At 46.9% G+C, this 22,017-nt stretch overlaps 1 protein-coding gene across 9 annotated transcripts in view; it reads left to right on the forward strand.

Moving 5' to 3' along the window:
• Positions 1–22,017, forward strand: part of LOC105470445 (doublecortin domain containing 2C) — a 142,438-nt gene that overhangs the window by 28,728 nt on the left and 91,693 nt on the right. For all 9 annotated transcript variants that reach the window (XR_011611414.1, XR_011611411.1, XR_011611412.1 and 6 more), the window contains exon 4: positions 12,389–12,517. Coding sequence is in view for 4 of the 9 variants with exons in the window: in XM_011722421.3 (XP_011720723.2) it covers positions 12,389–12,517 (129 nt within the window). In the remaining 5 variants the exon portion in view is untranslated. The remainder of the gene's footprint in view (positions 1–12,388; positions 12,518–22,017) is intronic.

The raw sequence follows: 22,017 nt of genomic DNA on the forward strand, positions 1-22,017 counted from the left end.
CCAGGACCCCTCTGTGGGGAGGAGGCACATTCGTGCCAGACAGAACTGGAGAAGAAGGGGCCGTTGGTCCTGGCCCCCATTGCGAGACTGATGTCAAAGATAGATACAGCTGGACATTAGTGAAAGCAGTGAAAACATTTTATTTACTAACTACTGATAGTTGGGGAAAGAGCCGAGTTCCACTCTGATTTGTGTGGAAGCGATTTGGGCATTTTAAAGGAGCAATGAGAGATGGGAGCAAGCGGGGCCTCAGGAGAATCAGAGAAGTGGAAAAGTACAAAGAGTTGGCCAGTGAAGGTGGCCAGGCAGCTGGTCTGCAAGCTGGCAGTTCTAGAAGTTAGGATTCTGTCCTCCGCCAGAGACTGGGAGACAGGCCCTGCCCTGCCTGATGCTTGCAGTTCAAGGGAAGGATCTCAGGTGCAGGAAATGCATCTGCATTGCAAGAGATGCAGATTTGTCAATGCTGTAAGAGAGGTCAGGTGCCTCTCTCAGGTGTTGGCTGGGATGAACAGTAAATGTTTCTGGCAGCCCTGGGTTTTCGCAGTTGGGTGTTTAGTGGTGGGGCTGGGGTCATCCTGTGGCCGTGGCTTGATGCTGCTGGGCACGGGCTAGAGTTTGGTTGTATCTCAGCGCAGGAATTGGGACAGAGTTGTCATAGGCCAGAGTTCTGCGAAACTCAGTCCCTCTTCTTGTTCATGAGGAAGAGCAGATCCATTCCTTGTAGAACCGCCACCACCTGTCATAAGGAGGACTTGAGGAGAAGGGTCCAGCCATTACTTCCAGCTGCCATGTGTTCAGGGGGAGCTGAGAGACAGCCGAGGAGCACAACCCTCCCACGAGGGTGGTATGCATCAGGAGGTGAAGGCATGACCATCAGGACGGATACAAAGAAGCCAGAGGCCAGGCACAGTGGCTCAAGCCTGTAATCTCGGCACTTTGGGAGACTGAGGCAGAAGGATCACTGGAGCCTAGGAGTTTGAGACAATCCTGGGCAACATAGTGAGACCCCATCTCTTGGAAACAAACAAACAAAAAAAGAAACTGAGCCCCTTAAGGAGCTCCCTAAACCATCCAGTAAGTGGAGGAAATTATTTAAAGGGAGATCCAAGTCAATCCTTTTCTGGAGGTTGTAAGCTGTATTAGGTATTGTACCCGACTGCCACTGCTACTACTTGAGACAGTCACTACAGCAGTTACTACTGTTACTGCCTGAGACCGTCATTATGACTGAACGAAGGGACAAACGTAGAAATAATAAAAAACAAAAGGAACTGTTTTAAGGAAAGGACCAGGGGAAGAGGAAGAGAGCTCCCTACTTCTAGTGAGCGAAGGCAGCCCCCTGACCGTCCACAGCCCTTCCTATTTATTGGGTAGAATGAGCAGGGAGGAGATAACGATTGGTCAGCTGCTTAATTGATCACAGGTTTATATTATTACTAACAGGCTTCAGTGATGCCTAATCATAAGAAACACTTGTGCCTGGGTCGTGACTGTCCTCAGCGGTCCTTCTGGGTGCGTACAGTTTGTCAGTTTGCCAGCATTCTGCATTTATGAGAAACAGTTCGCTGCTTACTCGTATAGTCTCCAGTGGTATTCTGAGTTGATCATGACCCTCACTCTTTCAGCCTCCAACAAGTTGTGTCTTGGGTGTGAGTCTTTGCTGTGACTGTCTCGTGACAAATTTCCTCTCGAGTGTCGACTACAAACAGGTGGCACTGAGGACTGACTCGTGCACGAACACCTCCCTGGCTTCCGTTCAGTAGTCTGAGGCTAGTCCGTTTTGTGGAGTCATTTTGCAAAGTTCTGACGCTTCTGGAGTTAATGATGTAGCCGCTTGTCCTAAGTAGGAGACAGAATCTTCCAGTTCTGCAGGGGCTAGCTTTGCTGAGCCCCTTTATAACTTTATGGTGTATCGGTCACCACAGGCAAGGGTGCAGTGGGAGGAACAGACCACCCTACCAGGCTGGCTCCAGGCAGCAGGTCCTTCCAGAACCCGCTTAAGGCGGCTTCCCGTCCACGAGTGCTTGGTGCACAAGTCTCAGGACCAGCAGCTGGGGCAGCACTCACATTTCTGAGTCTCCTTTGCGAAGTTGCTCACATTTCACCATTTGAAGGTTGGCACTGGCCACGTGACAGGAGCCATCCAGTGGCTGGAAGCACTTTCTGTGTCTTATGACCACACACACAACAGTAACCCTTATGAGCGTAATTGGGTTGGTCATTGCCTGCACTGGTTGTGACAGAGGCTTGAAGGGCTAACCGGGAGTAGATCCCAAAGGGAGAAATGTAACATTAACCATCATCTTCTCACTGATTTTAGTCCTGTTTAACCAGCAATTCCCTTTGCCTGATTTCTTTGCCAAATAATTTCCTGTGATGTTGACATCATGGGGTGTTGAAGGAAGATGATGTCTAAAGGGAGTTTGGCCCTTACACTGAGCTCCTGTTTCATGAGAACAGAATGTGTCTTGCTACAGGGACATGGAGGATTCCCTGTGTCCCACAGACAGGCTATGTCTATTATACTGATTTCCCGTGAACTGTCATGTTCTTGAGCTCACGAGGCCATGTCATAGTCCCAGTCTTGGGGGCCTTGAAGTTACAGTTTGGTGCCACTCCAGAAGGGGACTGCTCTGGTCGTGTGTATGGGATGTTTCCTGTCAGGACCATGTCTATGAGTGTGATGAGGCCGTTATGAAGGAGGTCCCAGTTTCAGGACTGAGTAGGGTGGGGGCAGTGAGTGCAAACCCAGGAATTCACCTGTTAGTCTCATCGGCTGCTTGGTGATCCGAGAGGAGGAGGTAGTGATGACCGCACTAGGAAAGCACAAGCAGTGTGAGATGGAGGGAACCAGGGAGGGCCCAGTGGAAGGCTGGATGTGGTTCAGGGGACTGAGGAGTAGTTGATGCAATTGGGAGGAAGATACAGGAATCATGGGAGAAGATTTAGTCTGTTGGGGAGTATGAAGAGGCAGGAGAATCTGTGGGCTCTTGTTCCATGATCTTGGAGAGAAGCCATGTTGTGGCATCACCCGCTTGTTCCACAGTTGTTGGGACAGTCGTCTGCTTCTGGCTGTCATCTGTGGCCTGAGGCTGTCAATAGAACTGTGGTTTGAGATCTCCATTTGGAATGCTTTCCAGTCAGCATCCTTATATATATTTTTCAGCCATGAGACATGGACAGAGGTTGAACACCTTGTAATTTGGCAGCAGCGAACAAAACAGCACGAGGCCTTTCTTGTGGGGTTCAAGGTTAGTTTCCTGATGGTGGCATTTCCAAAATACCAGATCTCACACTTTCAAACTGTGTAAAGGCTGATCAAGGAGTTTGAGGGGAAAGATGGCCTTGATTTGTTGATTGTAGGACTGTGTACTTAATTAACTCTCGATAGTGTCTGAGGATGTCAGACTGTGTTAAATTGGAATCTCCTGTTGGCCAGGACGTGTAGGGCATTCTCGTGGTCTTCCTGTAGTGGTTTCAAAGGGGGACCGTTTCTGAGGAGGATGGGGTGAGGATCCGGGAGTCATAAGAGGGATGGGTAACACCCATGGCCATAGACAACCCAGTTCTTCAGACAGCTTAGCCAGCTTGGACTCTGGACATGTGGGCTCTTCCTAAGATGCCTGATGACTGAGGCTGTGATGGCAATGGAGTCTTCGACTAATGTGTTGTATTTATAATTGCTTATGTAATTTTGCTAGTGAAATTTGATCTTTCATTAGAAGTTATAGAGGGGATACCCCAAGTGGGATAGATTACTTCCAGGAAAATGTTGGCAACTGACATTGTGGAGACATTTTGGCAGCAGAAAAGCCTCCAACCGTTTAGAAAACATGCAGATCAGTGTGGGGACACACTGGGGATGTACTGGCTGCTGGGCCTCTGGTAATTGGCTGAAGTGTATTTGACAGTGAAGGAAGGGTCCAGGGTAAGCTGTTCCCCTTCCTCAGCCCATGTTTAGAATTTTCCCAGATATGTTTCTGGCAGAGGAAGTGAGGGGCAGCTGCTCGGTCCAGATAAAAGCTAAAGGGTTCAAGCCATTGTTTGTCCAGCATGTCCTGCATTTGTACCTTTCTGGGATGAGTCAGGTGTAAACACCAGCAATGACTCTGGTGATAGATTTGAGTGGGCCGTGTGGATCTCCGGTGTTATTTCCTTGGGAGGCATCTTGAAGAAGTTGTTTCCTTCAAGGGAGGTGTCTGTTTGGGTTGCTGTAACAAAATACGTGAGACTGGGTAATTTATAAACAACAGAAATTTTTTGCCCACAGTTCTGGAGGCCGGGAAGTCCGAGATTGAGGTGCCAGCAGGCTTGGCATCTGGCGAGGGGTGCTCCCTGCTGCATAGATGTGCCTTTGTGCCGTGTCCTCACATGATGGACGGGGCAGACAAGCTCCCTGAGGTCTGTTTTATGAGGGCGCTAATCCCACTCATGAACCTAAGCTCCCTCATGATCAAATCACCTTTTAAAGGCCTCACCTCTTAATGCTTTTACATTGGGGATTTGGTTTCAACATGAACTGGGGGTTAAGGGGACACAGAATTCAGACCGTAGCAGAGGGTGAATCATCCCACCAGGGGCCCGGGACCTTGGAGTGCGAGCCAGGGCTGTGGTCCCAAGGCCTGGAAACCACGTGGGTTTCTCACGCGGTGGGGGATGAGGCTCCTAGTTTGGCATACTTATTAGCCCACTTATTTTCCCAAGTCTCATCTGATTTCTTTATGCCGTATCCCTCAGTTTTAATAAGAGCAGTTTGTTGGGGTAACAACAGTGCCTCCAGAAGTTCTGCTGTTTGACTGGGGTGCCGGCCGCTGTCGTAAATCCCCATTTCTGTGGCACACCAACATCAGGCACTGCCCCAAAGGCATGGCGGCTGTCAGCATAGATGTTCCACCATCATTCCTTCTGTCTTCATGCAAGCCCGAGTGAGAGTGATTCATTCAGCCACCTGGCTGATTTAACACATGGCAGGGCTGGATAACCAAGAGGTTCGTGCTGGTTAGTGACGGCATATCCAGCCTGGAAGGGGCCCATCCTCCCTCCAGAGATAGGAGCCATCCACATAAAGAGTGAGATCTACTAGGGGCAGAGGGGTTTCTGATGAATCTAATCTAGGATGAGACAATCATCTCATGTTAGTGACACGGGTGTCACTAACATCCACTAACTAACCATAGGTAAAGGAAGCAAGTGGCAGGGTTAAGGCTTTGGTGGTGTAGTATGGTTACGTGAGGGGGAAAGCAGTAGATTTCATAAGAGAGAAGTTTAGCCTCAGAGGAATGCTGTGTTCTCGTTAAGTAGCAGGGTCTGTAGGGTCTGAACGGGGTGAGGAATGTGTGTGTCCAATAGGCGACCCTGTTGCAAGTGAGACAGGCAGCCTGGACAAGACTGGTGGTTGCAGCCCTGGGTCACAGGCAGGGGACATGCCTCAACCCGAGCTCGGTGAAGCTCTCACAACCCAGGTTTTTATGTTTTGGGGAGAAGGCTCCAAGACATGATCCTCTCCTTCATGCACAAGGAAGGACAAAGGCAGGGAGTAATTGGGAAGTTCAAGGTGGGGGTGAAAGTAGAGAGCTCTTCAGGTTCTCACAAGTGTCTTTAGATAGGGAGTTTCTTACTGCTGGGTCGAGGGATGGCTCCCTCATCGTGGCCTAAAGAGAGGAGGCAATTGGAGAGAAATTAGGCATCCACATCCTACCACATCCCACAGGACCCCCACTTCCCCACGCCCAGTTGTTCTTTTGCTTCCAGGAAAGGAAAATGTTGAAGACTAGAAACTTGGTCTGTAGAGATTGTTTTTTCCTGTGACCAAGATATCATAGCTCAGATACCAGACACACGGAGGGGATAACTGAACTTTGTGTCTAGCCACTCCATGGCCCTTTTTGCTAACACCCTAAGGAGGCATTCAACGTGCAGAAGGGAGCTGTTATCACTTTCAGAACATAGGAGGAGGTCATCCACAGTTAGATTACGGTTGAGTTTCCTGGGAATTTTGCCTCCTTCAGATTTGCACTTAGGGTGTGTGAGAAGTAGGTAGGGCCCTCAGTAAATCCTTGGGCCATAACGGTCCAGGAATATGGTTCATTTTCCCAGGTGAAGGTGACAAGCCTGGGGAATTCTCATGGTAGGGAATTCTAAAAAAGGCAGTGCACACATTGATGATGACTGTGAAATACTGTGTTAGAAGTGATCACGGCCAGGACAGTGTTAGCATTAGGCACCAAAGAAAGCCTGGGTTTGACAATTTTTTTATAGATCTCAGATCTCGGACCAGCTGATATATTTTTTTCCATTTGGCTTTTTAGTGGCCAGAATGCGAGTGTTGCATGGACTGGAAATATAGGGCAATACCTTTCAAGTCCCTCTGGTTTTAAATGATTGTTTGCAAATCTTGTGGAGGGGCACGGAAGGATCTATTTCTATCTTACAGGGTTCTGCATCTCAAATACATCTAATATCCATGGAGTTTCTTATCCACAAAGAAGGAGGAATCCTGCCTAACAGCTGATTGAAGTCCTTGGTTAAGTGAGTGCCAGGTGGAGGGAAGCAGAGGAACTTAGGGAAGTCGGACACAGTGTTGGGGAATATAGATGAGCGGGAAGGAGTCCCTGGGGACAGCGTGGATTCTAATACCCCGGTTCAGGAGAAGATCCCTTCCCAGCAGATTTACAGGGTGGTAGGACTGAGAAGGAACTTGTGCTGCTTGAAGAGATGCCACAGAAGTGTTTTGAGGCTGAGAAAGAGGCCAGTCACGAGGCACAGGATGAAAACCCACCCCTGGTGAAGGTGGGGGACTCGGAGGAACGAAGAGGGAGAAGAGGAGACCGTAAGGGTAGGATGCGTTGCCCTGGACTGATGAGAAGTGTGGTGGAGTCCCCGTTCAGGTGGCAGAGTGACTTCTGTTGAGTTTAGTGGCAGTTAAGGGCATCGGACGTTTGTCTCCTGCAGGGCAGGCAGTGATTTTGTGACGGGCAGAGGACTCGGAATTCTTTCCTCCGCTGGAGGGCTGACCTGTTTCTCCCCACGAACCAGCAGATGTCCAGGCCCACAAGAGCCGGTGGTTTCTGAGCTTGCTGTGGGTCAAATGTTTCAGGTTTTTTCCTGATGATTTTAATTGCAGCGCATTGTGCATTGTGTATTTTCCAAATGGACGGGGTTGTTACGTGCCACGAATTCTGCAGTTCTCAATGAGAAAGTTTAGGATTAGACTGAACTGTTACTTAAATCACTCCAGTGTTTTTCAGGTTGTCTAAAATCTTAGTTTAGAAAAACACAATAATAACCATTATGACAACTTAGTTTTTAAAAATAATGCCTCTTTATTACCCTTTTCAAATCAGAATGCCCATAACCTCCTTTTCCCTTCATTATAAGCCTGTGGAGCAGATAAGGCAGGCAGTCCTATTCCAGTTTCGGAAATGGAAGATAGAGGCCAAAAGACAGTAAGGCCCTTCATCTGTTCATTTGATCCCTGATGCCTCCATCTCATCCATGTACCCCTCGCCACCGCCCATCCAGAATTGATTGAGTACCCCCAGGCGCCAGGCCCTGGGGAGACCGAGAGACTCAGATGCAGGCTTGTCCTCAGACAGCCCACAGTTCAGTCGGGGGAATGACAGGTCCAGTGATACAGCTATTTAGTTCTGGAATCAGCCCTGGAGACCATGGCTTCTGATTTCAAATGTGCAGAACTTTTCAATTCAACTCAGCTTGGAACTTGACCTGGTTCTTGGGAGCAAGCATTAGGCGACCTTCACCCCAGGGTGAGGGGAGGGTGCAGGCGACCAGTCTAGGATGTCACAATGTCCTCATGGCCCGTTTACTACCCGACTGCAGCGGGTCATGGCTATTTGAAGACAGCGTGGCAACAGAAACAAAAACGACCCTGGCTTTCTTCCCACCTACCATCATCGATGTATTTCAGAGTGAAGCAGCACATTTCTGGTGCCTTCTACGTTGCTTTTCAACAGAGAAGACAGAAAACTGGGTGGAGGGAAGTGGATGCAGGGGAAGGAACACAGCGGGCATTAGGGTCGGGTGGAGCTGGGCTGGGTCGTTGGTTCTCCATGTGGCCTCCATGGGGCCCGGGGAAGCCCCTTAACCTCTCTGAGGCCCAGGTTCTTCATCTGTGTCACGGGGGAGCAGAACTTGCTCTACTGATTTGCTGGAAAGGTTAGAGACGACTCTATAAAGTGTGCACGGCCAGTGCTGAGCAAACGGCAGCTGTCATTGCCAACCCACCTGACCAAAACCCATTCCTGGACCCATATGCTACTTCCCATTTTAAACAATCTGAAATATTTTCTATTTAAAATGTTTAAAATGTTTTATTCCCCCCCCATTTACTATTAAAAATTAATTAGCAACACAGGAACAGGTGCATTGACAAAGTAATTTTATGCCTTTTGAACTTCTCTTCAGAGTTTTTATTTAAATAAACCATCTTATTTAATAGAGTGACTCGTGCCCATGGTGAATATATAGTTTTAAGAGATATACATTTAAAGTAAGTCTCCCAAAATAAAATTTTTAAAAAATAAAATTAATTTCAGCCTGCCAATACTGCTAATTTGTTAGAAAAATAAGTCGATAAGTAGTAAAATCTACATTTGAACTGATGCTATTTGTTAAGAAATAAATAATTTGGTGCACCATTGACAGTTCACATCAATGTGTTTCACATTAATGGCAGATTGGATAAATGCCTGATTTTTGAATATTCATTTTGAGCAATGAGATTGAAGTAAAGTAAAAAGAGAATTAATGTTTGTTTTTCCTCCCTTGTCAAAGGGTTTGATTTATATTACAGATAATTGTATGTGCAACTTCTCTATCAGATTGCAAGTTTTTGTTGGCAGAGAGTTGAGGAAAATTCAAAGTGTGAAGAAAGAGGAGAGATAATGAAATTAAATTGAGATGAACTATATGATGAGATGTATTCAGCATCCCACTCCAAGGGCAATAAATTTTTTCCACTGGTCTATCTGGAAAAAAAAAAAAAGTCTCTTGGTTTATATCACTAGTTCTCTAGTGATTCTCCCAGAGGGAACCAGCGTCACAGTTTCTGGTCTCTTCCTAGGATGCGCCGTGCGTGGTCAGGCGTTTATAGGTATATGTGTACTGCATGCACTGTTGTGTACCTTCATTTTTTTGTAACCACCCAATTTATCTTGGATATTTTTTTTTTATCAGCATATATAAATTGTGCTTTCAAAAATGAGTACCAGGTATTCAAAAATTCACATGTACCAGTGTTTATTTACCAGTGATGGGATTTGATATGTGCCCATCTACAACCTACCACAGACTTTCAGGGAAACTGTTTTCTGGGTGTTTTAGATGGAGTTGTTCATTCAGCTTACCTGGAAGATGGATCATCTGTGCCTGAACAACACGGGCCCCAAGCCCAGCATGGTGATACTGGTCTAGGTTCATTCTTCAGCTCAACCAGCAAACTTTTAGAGATGTGTGAAGTCCATTTCTCCCTCTGAACTTGCCATTTCCCAGTTTATAAATCAGAGATTATTGTTTCTTCTCTTTATCTTAAAAATTCAAAAAATTTTACAGGTTTTTGTATTTACAGGCTTATTATAAAAATGCGGAAATCTAGAAAAGCATAAAGAATAAAATGGAAATCTAGAAAAGCTTAAAGAATAAAATAAAAATCTGCAGTTATCCCATCCCTCAGAGACAACTGATACAGAAGTGCTGGGAAGGGAAGAGTGTGGCCCCTTTAAACGATACAGAAGGGGGAAGGGAAGTGCTGGGGAGAGTAGGGCGTGGTCCCTGACTAGGGCTCCACCCAGGGGACCTGCGTGAGGACAGGCATTTTTGTTTCCCTGCCCAAATGTTGCATTTCCCAAGACCACCCTGGCCTGCCATGCCCGCATCCTGTGCCTATAAAAACTCGAGACCCTAGCAAGGCAGAGACAGAAATGGCTGGACGTCGGGAGGAGCACATCGGTGGAGGAACACACAAGTGGTGCGTCAAGAGGGACGCACCAACAGGCACCCGCACACCGGCAGGCCACCAAAGGCAGACCAGCACGGAGTTTGGCTGGGGCAGTTGGAGGAGCCTTGGGGTGCTGAGAGGCCTGATTCCAGGGAAAAACCATCTCCCTTTTGGCTCCCCCATCTGCTGAGAGCTACTTGCACTCATTGAAACCTTGCACTCATTCTCCAAGGGCACATATGGTCCAATTCTTCTGGTACGCCAAGGCCGGAACCCAGGATACAAAGCCCTTTGTCTTTGCGACAAGGCGGGGGTCTAATTGAGCTGATTAACACAAGCCACCTACGGCTAAACTCAAAGAGCAGCCTGTAACACACCCTCCCTGGGGCTTCAGGAGCTGGAAACGTTTACCCCTAGACACTGCCATGGGGTCGGAGCCCCACAGCCTGCCCGTCTGTATGCCCCTCTAGAGGTTGGAGCAGTGGGGCACTGTAGAAGCGAGCCACATCCCATCGCACGCTCTGCGAGGGGGACAAGGGAACTTTCCTGTTTCACAACCACTATTAACCCTAAGGTACCTTCACTCCTAGTGCTCTTTCTGTAGCCCACTGTTGTGGTTTTTGTCTACGACATTAATTATATTTGACCCTTTTTCCCCTGTAGATATAAATTCTGCATAAACAAATTTTAATGGCTGTATACTTTATGGTGTGGCTGTGGCATAATTTATTTAACCAGTCTTCCATACTTAGACATTTTATATTTTTGACTTCATGCATAATTCTGTGAGAAAGACCTTCACCTCTAAATCTTTGTCCACTCTCCTGTGGGGTGGATTTCATGGTGCGGGATGAGTGGGTCAGTGGTTATTGATCCGTTATATTACATTGATCTATTTTGCCCAAGTGTTCTTCAGGAAGGCTGTGCTGATTTTCAGCTGCATCAGCAGTGGGTTGGTGTGCCTGTTTCTCAATACTCAGGATAAGACTCTAAATTAAATTTCTTAAAGATCGAGACAAAATATAGCAAGACCTTGTTTAAACATTTATTATTTTATTCCTCTTAGTAATCTATATTTAGAAAAACTCGCAGCCTAAACCAGTTAGGAAAACCAATAGTTGAAAACATTGTAGCAAATCTTTATTGTAATTGTAATAGCACATGGATAAACTCTGATATAACTTGCATAGAACATTTCTTTTTATGACTTCTTGTGGGCAGCATCTTAAATATGGAATAAGTTGGACTCTGGGTTGATTGGAAGCCTCTTTTGCCACAAAACCTTAGCAGAGAAAATAGATTCTCTTTATTGTGACAAACATATTCAATTAAGATTTATATTTACTCTAAAGAGAGATGTTTCTCAAATTCTAAGTAATTTGCATTTAAGGAAAAAGAAAAAATGGCAGTAACAGTAAATTATAATGTAAAAAAATTAACCAGAATTGCAAAGTTGAGCTTACTTATTGTTAAAGGATATCAAGGATATCATTTGTTCTTTTTAGACTTAAACAATACATCTTGTATTTTACATTATTTTAATGGGAATTACAAGAGATTGAAACTGTTGCGTGTGTCTTTGATTACGGCATAGTCTCATGAACACTACTAACTTTGTGTTGGGTTTTGAAAATCTTCTAAGCACTTCCTCTCCCTCAATACATAGAAACAATAAACTAACACCCCTAAGATTATACTGAAGTTGCCTTAAAACTCAGGAGTGAAATAAGCGGTTCCTATTAACTTTTCAAAGGAATACATGTTATTTTCTTTGGGAGATGATCTTGGCTCCCGAGAAAGGGAAAGCAGCTACATTATTTAAGGCAAAATTGTCTGCCTGTTTTCCAAATGGACACAATTTTCTTTCATTTTACCCATTATAGTAGTGGGAGACATGTTTTATAAAAAGTGGAGTTATGTTCTATTCATCTGGGCATTTTAGATTTTATAAAATGCCCACATTTTTATCAAGCTGCCCAGAATGTCACAACTGTGGAGTTGGAGCCCCACAGCCTGCCGGTCTGTATGCGCCCCCTAGAAGTTTGAGCAGTGGGGCCCTGAAAAAGCGAGCCACACCCCCATCGCATGCTCTGCGAGGGGGACAAGGGAACTTTCCCGGTTTCACAACCACTGTTAACCTTAAGGCACCTTCACTTTCTGTAGCCCACTGTTGTGGTTTTCATCTACAACAAAACCATATATATATATATATACACACACACACACACACACACACACACACACCTGTCACCAGGCTCTGTGACATTCTGTACAGCTTGATAAAGTCCTCAATAGGGCATGATATGTAGTATTGGAGGCTGCTTAGTGCATCCCATTGTTTTTACAGTTCTTTAATTATATATATATTGAATTTTCAATGTTTCCCCCTGAAACTTAACATATTAATGGATGCTTTTCTTTTTATCCTTACAGTGTTTTTACAAATGGAAGATTATTTATTCCACCTGCAAAAATCATTATACCCAAATTTAGTCTGTCCGACTGGGACATCGTGCTGGCCACGATCGGAGAAAAAGTCTTCCCTCTAGGAGGCGTTCGGAAGTAAGGAGACTCTCGCCTATAGAACAGCCAGGGGGCGGCAGCTTGTGTTTATTCTTTTCTATGAGAGTTTTCTGCCTGGACCAGCAAGGTCTAAAATGATTCACCATAAACTCTTAATTTTCATTCTTCAAGCAGATAGTATTTTTTCAATCTTGGTTTTATACTTACTTTTAACCAGCCTCATTCATTTATTCATTCAGCAAACCATTGAGCATCTACTGTGTGCTAGGGGTGGAGAATACAGCATTGCAAAAAGGAGTCTTGCTCCCTGAAACCCCTACTGAGTGGGCCAACCTTTCAAGTTGCTAGAATACTGCAGTTGGTGTGTGTATATATATATATATGTGTGTGTGTGTGTGTCTGTATGTGTGTGTGTATATATATATATAATGAGGCCTCCCAGTTGGTCTGGAGGAGCCAGGCCTGTGGGAGCTGGTGTTTGGATTGAGTCTTGGCAGAGATGGGGGAAATGAATTTCATGGGACAGAAGAGCACGTGGGAGGGAGGTAGTGTGTGTAATGGCTTCTAGCATGGGCTTGGGGGTTCGACATGGAGCAAATCTCTCCGCTGTGGGTGTCTCTGTTACCTCGGGCACATTCCTAACTCCTCGATGCTTGTTTTGTCATCTGGAAAACTGGAAATAATAATACCTACTTCCAAGGGTCCTAATATGTGTAAAGTGCTTAGCATAACACTCAGTGCATAGTAGGCATGAAATGGGTTTGTGATTATGGTTGTGACCGTCGATGAGGCACAAACAAGCAGAGTGTGTTGAGGAAACACCACAGTGTCGTCACAGGAATTCAGCACTGTTGTGAGGGAAGCGGCCAGCCCCGAGGCCAGAACTTAGGTCCCATGAATACCTTACAGATCAGGCAAGGGGCTTGCTGTCTTGCAGCCAGTGGGTCCCATTTGTGTGAACGAAAGCTCACAGTGGTGGTCGTCCATCGTGATGATGGATTGAAGGTGGGAGGTGAGAGATGGGCTGTGAGCCAGGTGGCTGTGAGGATAATCTGGGTCGGCCTTCAGCTTTAACCACATGCACAGGCTGAAAGTGAAGAGATGGGAAAACTGTCCCATGCAAGTGGAAACCAAAAGAGAACAGGGGCAGCTGGACTTACCTCAGACAAAATTGACATCATGTGAAAAACTGCAGCAAGAGATAAAGAAGGTCACCACATTATGTTAAAAGGGTCGGTCCATCAAGAATATACAACAGTTATAAATAGATATGCAACCATCACTGGAGCACCTAAATATATAATATGCAAGTATTACCAGAACTGAAGGGAGAAGTAGACAGCAATACAATAATAGGAGGCGACTTCAGTACCCCACTTTCAACAATGAATACATCATCCAGACAGAAAGTCAATAAGGAAACCGTGGGCTTGAATAACAGTATAAACCCAATGGACTTAACAGACTGCAGAACATTCTGTCCACCAGCAGCAGAATACACATTCTTCTCACGTGTACACAGCATTCTCCAGGATAAATCATATTAGGCCACAAATCAAGTCTTAGCAAATGTAAGATTGAAATCATATCGAGTATTTTTTCTGACCATAATGATACAAAACTAGAAATCAGTAACAGGAGGAAAATTGGAAAATTCACAAATACGTGGAAATTTAACAATGCATTCCTAAACAACCATTGGGTCAAGGAAGAAATCAAAAGGGAAATAAAAAAATATCTTGAGAGCAACAAAAATGAAAATAAATACTAGAACTTACGGGATTCAGCAAAACCAGTTCTAAGAGTGAATTTTATAAAGAAAATGCCTATATTGGTTAGGCGCGGTGGCTCACACCTGTAATCCCAGCACTTTGAGAGGCTGAGGCGGGTGGATCACCTGAGGTCAGGAGTTCAAGACCAGCCTGGCCAACATGGTGAAACCCTGTCTCTTCTAAAAGTACAAAAAATTGCCAGGCATGGTGGCGGGCATCTGTAATCCCAGCTACTTGGGAGGCTAAGGCAGGAGAATCACTTGAATCTGGGAGGTGGAGGTTGCAGTGAGCTGAGATTGCGCCATTGCAATCCAGTCTGGGCAACAAGAGCAAAACTCTCTCAAAAAAAAAAAAAAAAAAAAAAAGAAACGAAAAATGCCTATATTAAGGAAAAAGAAAGATCTCAAACAATCTAACTTTACACCTCACTTTTATTAACAGAATGAAAGAGATCACATGATCATCTCAATAGATACAGAAAAGGCACTGGACAAAATTCAACCTTTCACGATCAAAGCTCTCAGCCAATTAGTATACAAAGAATATATCTCAACATAATAAAAGCCAAACACGACAAGCCCACAGTTAACATCACACTCAACGGTAAAATGCTGAAAGCTTTTCTTCTAAGAAACAGGATAAAGGTGCCCCACTTGTACCACTTACATTCAGCATAAGGCTGGAAGTCCTAACAAGAGGAACCAGATGAGAAAAAGAAACAAAAGGCATCCACATTGGAAAGGAAGAAGTCAAATAATCTGTTTGCAGATGATATGATTTTATATATAGAAAACCCGAGACTGTACCAAAACACTCTTAGGATAGAAGAATTCAGTAAAGTTGCAGGTTACAAAACCAACATACAGAAATCACTTGTGTTTCCACATAATCTCAACAAGCTATCTGGAAAAGAAATTAAGAGAAAAATCCCATTTACCAAAGCACCAAAAAGAGTAAAATACTTAGGAATAAATTTAACCAAGCAAGTGAGAGCTCTCTACACCGAAAACTATAAAACATTGATGAAAGAACTTGAAAAAGATACAGTAGATGGAAAGATACCGTGTTCATGGATTGGAAGAGTTATTATTCCTCCAATATTGTACTGGAGCAACCGCACCAACGAGAGTTCTTCTCTGAGGTGGGGAGTCCTGCAGAGGAGCAGGTTTGGTTGTTGATAACAAGTTAAAGAATCAACTAAGACATGCCTGTGGGACCCGCAGGCCTGGGCTGCAGACGGAGATGGAAGCTGGAGTTGTCGAGTGGGGATGTGTGAACTCAGTAGTCGGTGGAGCTGTGTGTGGATGAGACACCCGGGAGCTGGCCTGGAGAAGGTGGGCAGCTCAGGTGCCCGTGGGGTCTTCCATCAACTGCTTGTCACTTTGTGAGAATGTGGGGCTGTTGTGGTCAGAGTTTTCACAAGAAGGCAGAAACGTCAAACCATGTAAAACAAAGACAAGAATCCTCCTCTCATGGGTTCTTTTTATGCCCCTGTTCTGTCCGCAAGCAAGGTTTTGGGTATCCTATAAGGGCAGCTCTGTTTTCCTTGGCATCTCTCTGGCCTCAAGTTCGTGCCCTTGTGGTCCTGATGCTGGAATGGGTTTCCACCTCTATGTGGCCCTGCCCATTGGTGCCTCATCTGACCACGTGGCACTTGATCCTGCCTTTGCCCCGGATGCGGTTTCTTGAATTCTTTTTGCCTCGTGTTCTGTGGCTATGGACTCCGGGCCCTCTGCCTGTTCCCAGTCCTGGATCTGCCAACTAGCTGGGGGTGGAGTTCTTGGGGGTAGTTTGGAGTGGGAGATAAAGGGAAGCCACAGAGGGGCATGCAGAAGAGCTGCAGACTCCGGAGTGGAGGCAGCGGCCCGGGAAGGCACAACCTGGATGCCTGGGCTGGATTAGCTTCCAGCGAACACCACAGCTGAGGCCAGGGAGACGAGATCTAGAATGCGCTCTCTGCCTCCACTTAGCAGGTGGCCACCGGCACTGTGAGATGGAAGCCAGGTCCTGTGGGCAGGCTGGAGTGGTGGGTGAGAAAGCAGAGATGGGAGTGTAGGGGGTACATGTCTGTGAAACAGGGAGAGAAGGGTGATGCGGGATTGTGGCTTGAGGGGCTCAGAGCAATGACATGGTCACCGCTGAACACGAGGGGCCTGAGCACACCTCTCTCCCGAGGGAGAAGGTGGAGGAAGGAGGGGCATAGGAGCCAGACCCTGAGCAGGTGGAAGAGGGTGTGACCTGGAGGATGGGTGGATGCATAAGCCGTGCGAGGTGGGGGAGCCACCCTTCCTGCAAGGCAGGGGTGGAGGTGAGGATTGGTGCAAGTACGGAAAGCTTTAAGGTAGGAGGGAAGGAAGGTGGCAAATTAATGCCTAATGGACTCTAAAAAGGGAGAAGGCTGTGTCTTGCGAATGGACAGAAGGAGAATGGGGCAGCGGGAGGGACACGAAGTGGGAGGGTTGCCGAGCAGGGTTGAGGGCCCTGCTGGACTGCGCGCTGAAGATCTGTAGCGGAACCAGCCTGCAGTTACATGTACTCTGGGGCACTCAGAAGCTGGGGACGAGAGAGGAGAAGGCAGATGGGCGGTTGGTCCACGAGGTGAGGGCAGGGAGGGACAGGCAGGGATGGGGGCTCATGTCGCAGCAGGCGAAGCCATTGCTGCCGTGGACGTGAAGCCAGAGCCAGTTGGGTGGTGTCAGGCCCAGGGTCTGGCTGTTGGTGCAGATTAGAGAAAGGTGAAGTGGGAGAGTGGGAGGCCGGGAGGTCAAGAGGCTGCAGAGGCAAGGTTGAGACATCCACCTGGGGACGCTTCTGGGTGATAATGAGGTGTGAAGGACTGCCCTGGGAGGGGCTGAGAAGGCGCAGGGGAGATGAAGATCTTCCAGGCTGAGAAGTGGGAAAACGCCGTGCAGCAAGAAGAGTTAGGAGGAGCCTGCCGTGGGCAGCGATGGTCCCCTGATGGTAGCTGCTGTGGAGGAGGAGCAGAAACAGTTAATCCTGCCTTATGCTTTTGTCATTTAACTCTCCCATGGGGGTAGATTAAAAACATTCAAGAGTGATTTGCAGTCAACAGTTGTGATACCATCAATGAAAACTGATGTCCACTTTTGAGTAGGATGTAAGCTGTTGAGCCGTTTAGAGCAGTGGAGCGATGAGTAACCTCATGGCAGTGGCGACGAGCAGGTGGAAGTTAGATGCTTGTGCACAAATCTGTACCGGGAATACCTCCATACTCCCAGAATGCAGCTATAAATGTTAGTATATTATTCTCAAAGAAATAAGGCTCTGTGCAGTAGATAGACTTGTGTATAATTCTAGGAGAAGCCAGAAACGATAGCGGAAGAAATCTATTTTTTATTATTTACTTATTTTTTTTTTAGACTTGCTCTGTTGCCCAGGCTGGAGTGCAATGGCACAATCTTGGCTCACTGCAACCTCAACCTCCCAGGTTCAAGTAATTCTCCTCTTTCAGCCTCCGGAGTACCTGGGATTACAGGCGCCTGCTACCATGCCTGGCTAATTTTTGTACTTTTAGTAGAGAGGAGTTTTCGCCATGTTGGCCAGGCTGCTCTTGAACTCCTGACCTCAGGTAATCTGCCCGCCTCGGCCTCCCAAAGTGCTGGGATTACCGGCATGAGCCACTGCACCCAGCCTTGGAATAAATCTTAAGTATCACATGCAAAATGATAGTAGTGAAAGTAGCAGAGAAAATTCTTGTATGGTAGAAGTAAGGAAGGGAATAGAATATTTAAAGAGTAAAAAAGACATTAGATCAATAAGCTCATTTTTTTTTCCTGGACTTAAATTAGTTTTTTATGGTTGGGTTTAGAAAAAGTGCAGAGCTTAGAAATAAAGGAAATGCTTAGAAAGTACAAATGTTAAGCTTGAAGGAGTGAAGCAATATGCACATTAACAGAGTTAAAAAAATCAATGTGCGTGTTACTTTTGAATGGGAACTACAGCTACTGTTTCTCATGCATTTGAGAAATTATTTATATTTCTGTGTATTTATCATCCTTTAGATAATGCCAATATGATTCAGCTGAGATTTCCGTCACACTTTTTCCTTGTGTGGGTTAGAAACTAAGCCTGTTCTTTTTTTAGGAGACTCTGTTGCCCGGGCTCAGTGCAGTGGCGCAGTCACAGCTCACTGCAGTCTTGACCTCCTGGGCTAAGAGGATCCTCCCACCTTAGCCTCCTGAGTAGTTGGGACTACAGGTATAAGCCACCATTCATGACTAATTTTTTTTTTTTTTTTTTGTAGTGATGAGGTCTTGCCATGTTGCCCAGGCTAATTATTTGTAGTGTTTTAAAATTCCTTGATTTATTGGATAGTTTGAACTTTTGGCATAATGCATCCAAATAGCCCAGAGAAATACTTAAGTGAAATTCTGTAAGTCTCTATGCGAGACGATTGCTGATCTCGGTTGGGAAAAGGTGCTTGTAGAGGCTGTTGGCTGAACACCAGGGATGCAGCCGTGAGCAGAACAGGCTCGGTCCTCAGCCCCAGTGCAGCCCAGCAGAGAGGAAACATGTCACGTGAGCAGTCACGGCGAGGGCAGCATGTTCGTGAGAGGAAGCACACCGCTGGGGGAGCCCAGACTGAGAGACCTCCCAGAAGAGATGCGTGCTGTAAGAACTGGAGGACCTGGAGGAGTTGGGGCAGGAGGGTACCTTCTCACATCAGCACCCTGTGGGCCTCTTGTGCCTCACCTAGGCCAGGCCCTGGCCAGGGAAAGTGGGAGTGGATGGGGACCAGCATGACCCACTCTAAGAAAGGAATGATGTTTAGCATGGAGTGGGGGCCATGGAGGGTGAAAGAGGGCAAGTTGCCTGAGGTCAACAGTTCTGAAAATTCTTTCCATGCCACCTGCTGGAAGGAAAAGGTGATGAGCTATTCTTGTGAATTTCTCTGAGACTGAAGTGGAATGATCTCCACTGTCCGTTTTCAGTTTCCCACTGTTCGTTGAGTGTATACTCTGCACCGCACACTATTCTAGGAGCTGGGAGGTGATAAAACATCTGCAAGAACATGCTCCTTGACACTCAGGATCGCACAGCCTTGCTGGGAGATGGATCCCCTAAGGGAAACAGTTGCACTGCAGTCAGAGGCAGTGCTGGGGCCTGGCCAGTGAGACAGAGGAGGACCTTGAGCTCCGTGAGAGTTCTCAGAGCAGAAGGCCCACGCAGCTGGGAGTTGAAGGAGGGTCTGTCCTGGGTTCTTAAGAAATGGGTAATGGAAGTAACAGAGGTGTTCTGGGGTGGGGGGACTGTGTGGACAATGGCCTGCCGTAGGAGCGAGGAGGCCTGAGGGCCCTGAGGGAAGCAGGGCCTGGCCGTAGTGAAACTTTTTGGAAAATGCTGGGAGACAGGTGTGGATACCCAGGGCTGCAGCACTTACAGATGGCCCTGGTGGCTACATGCAGAGTTTTACGATGTTTTAAGAGCTAATGATTAATGCCAGGGCGGGACATACATGTACACAGCACACGCACGTGTGTTCCCGTGGCCCACACCTGTGAGCTGGCCCCTGGCCCCTCTGAGACAGGGGCTTCCCGCCTCGGTTTCTGTGCAGGGCTCAGCATCAGTCATGCTGCCCTGTGTCATGGGCACAGCTGTCCCTTATCCACTAGCAGGTGTTTTGAACATCAGCATCCGTGATTTAGGTGACAGTCATTCTGGAGAGACCATGGTGACCCATGAACTTGAGTTTGCTGGTCTTGACTAGCCTGATTAGGAAAGAGAGAGGCCCCCACCCCAGAGGCAGTGAGAGGTCTGAGGGAGGCGAAGCGGACCATTGTCATGGAGCAGCCTGGCCACCACTGTTAGTGGCAGCTGCTTGCCCCAGTGGATGTCACTTCTGGCTCAGCACAGCGTGTCCTGTGCATCTTCCTGGCCCAGGCAGTAGCCCCATCCCAGCGTAGGTGCAAGGTGCAGGGCACACACTGGACACGCTGGGTGTGGCCTGACATCGCCCATCTCAAAGTAGAAGTGAAGTCTTTGGCTGCACCACATACTGAACCTTTCTTTATTTGTTGATCGATTCAACAAATATTTATTGAGCGCTTAAGGGGTTTCCATCTAAGCCCTATGGGGATGGGGTGAGTATGGTCCTCGCAGGGCAGACGTTGTCTAGTGGAGAGACGACAGATGCACGCTCAGGAGCAGATCCCTGATGAATGCCCCACGAAGGGTGGCACAGAGGAATGAAGCAGGGCCGGGCTTGGGGTGAGTGACTGGGCTGGTCAGGGCAGGCTTCTCTGAGGAGGTGACATTTGAGAACACATCTGAATGGCACAGAGAAGTAAAACGCATCGTGATCTGGATGGAGATCGTCCCGATCAGAGGGACCCTCAGGCGCACAGGCCCCGCGGTGGGAAGCCACCGGTGGCAGGGCAGTGCCTGGTGAGGGAGGGCGGGAGCTGCTGAGTCCGGGAGTGAAGACTGGCTGGTAGACCTCGCTGAGAGGCTTGGGCAGTGAGTGTGGTGGGAATCCATTGGCGGGTTCTGAGCAAGGAGTGTCGTCACCTGACTACGGGGTGGGATGGAAGATTGTTTAGAGGCTCCTGCAGGTGATCCTGGGGAGACCACAGTGGCCGGGGCCAAGGCAGGCAGGCTCTGGCTGCGTTACTGTAGGTGATGGGGCTTGCTGATCAACCTCATGCAGGAAGAGTGAGCTAGAGGTGGGGGTGGGGTGGGGGTGGGGAGTGTGTGATGGGGGAGGCAACACGGGAGGGGAGAGGAGGGAGAAAGGAGGAAGACTCCCAGCCTTCTGATCAGAGCAGCTGGGTGACTGTCGGTACCATTCCTGAGAAGGGGAAGTGGGAGGAGGAACAGGTTTTGGGGGAGTTCAGAATGAATTTTTGGATGTGTCCAGTTGGCGAGGTATATTGGACGTCAGAGTGGGGATGTGCCAGGCTGGATATGTGAGTGTGAAGTCAGGGAAGAGGTCAGGCTGGAGAAACGACACACGGTCTGAGTGTTGTGGATGGTATTGGCGGTTGAGGTGCTGGGTGGGATGGAGTTAGTGTTGGAGGAGAGACCTGAAGACTGAGTCCTGGGTTCAGCTTCCTGATAAATAGCCCATCAACCTTGGACTGTGGTTATTTGTGGACTTGTCATCTCTTCTCCACTATATTTTAAGCCCCTTAAAGTTTGGGAACCTGTCTGATAAATATATATATATATTTTTAGTCCCTTAATAGTGAGGAAACTAGCTGAACTAACAGCTGAGACTCATGGACTCGGAGTCCAGGGTTCAGGGTGCCCAGTGAGACCCTGCTTCCAGAGATTTTGAAGCCTTAGCTGAAAGTCAGGTCTGTCTTTTAATCACTACATGGTCTTGAAGCTCGTTAAACATAAATATTTTAAAATTCCTGTGAGATAGACTGTACCTTTATTTTGGGAAAACAGCCAAATTGGCTGTTTATTGGTAAAGGATTTAGAGATATTTACATTTCCTACTATATCCCCAATCTTTAAGGTTCATTAAAAATCATTTAATAGACATTTTTGTAATGTTTTCCAATTTACAAAACAATTTTGCAAATGGCTGTTTCATTTAGTCCTCAGATTTTCTGATACAAGTAATAATCGAAATACCTAGTGCTTAGCATTTTATGATGCAAAACACTTTGATTTATGTGCATGATCTCATTTGATATCCACATTCTTGCTATTCATTTCTGTGAGACTCACACTTCAGTAAAAGCCGCTGTTCTCTGTGTGTGTTCCCAGCTCACATTTGTATGTCTGTGTAGGTGTAAT

The sequence above is a fragment of the Macaca nemestrina genome, chromosome 13 (genome assembly GCF_043159975.1).
Source record: "Macaca nemestrina isolate mMacNem1 chromosome 13, mMacNem.hap1, whole genome shotgun sequence".
Classification (NCBI taxonomy): Eukaryota; Metazoa; Chordata; class Mammalia; order Primates; family Cercopithecidae; genus Macaca; species Macaca nemestrina.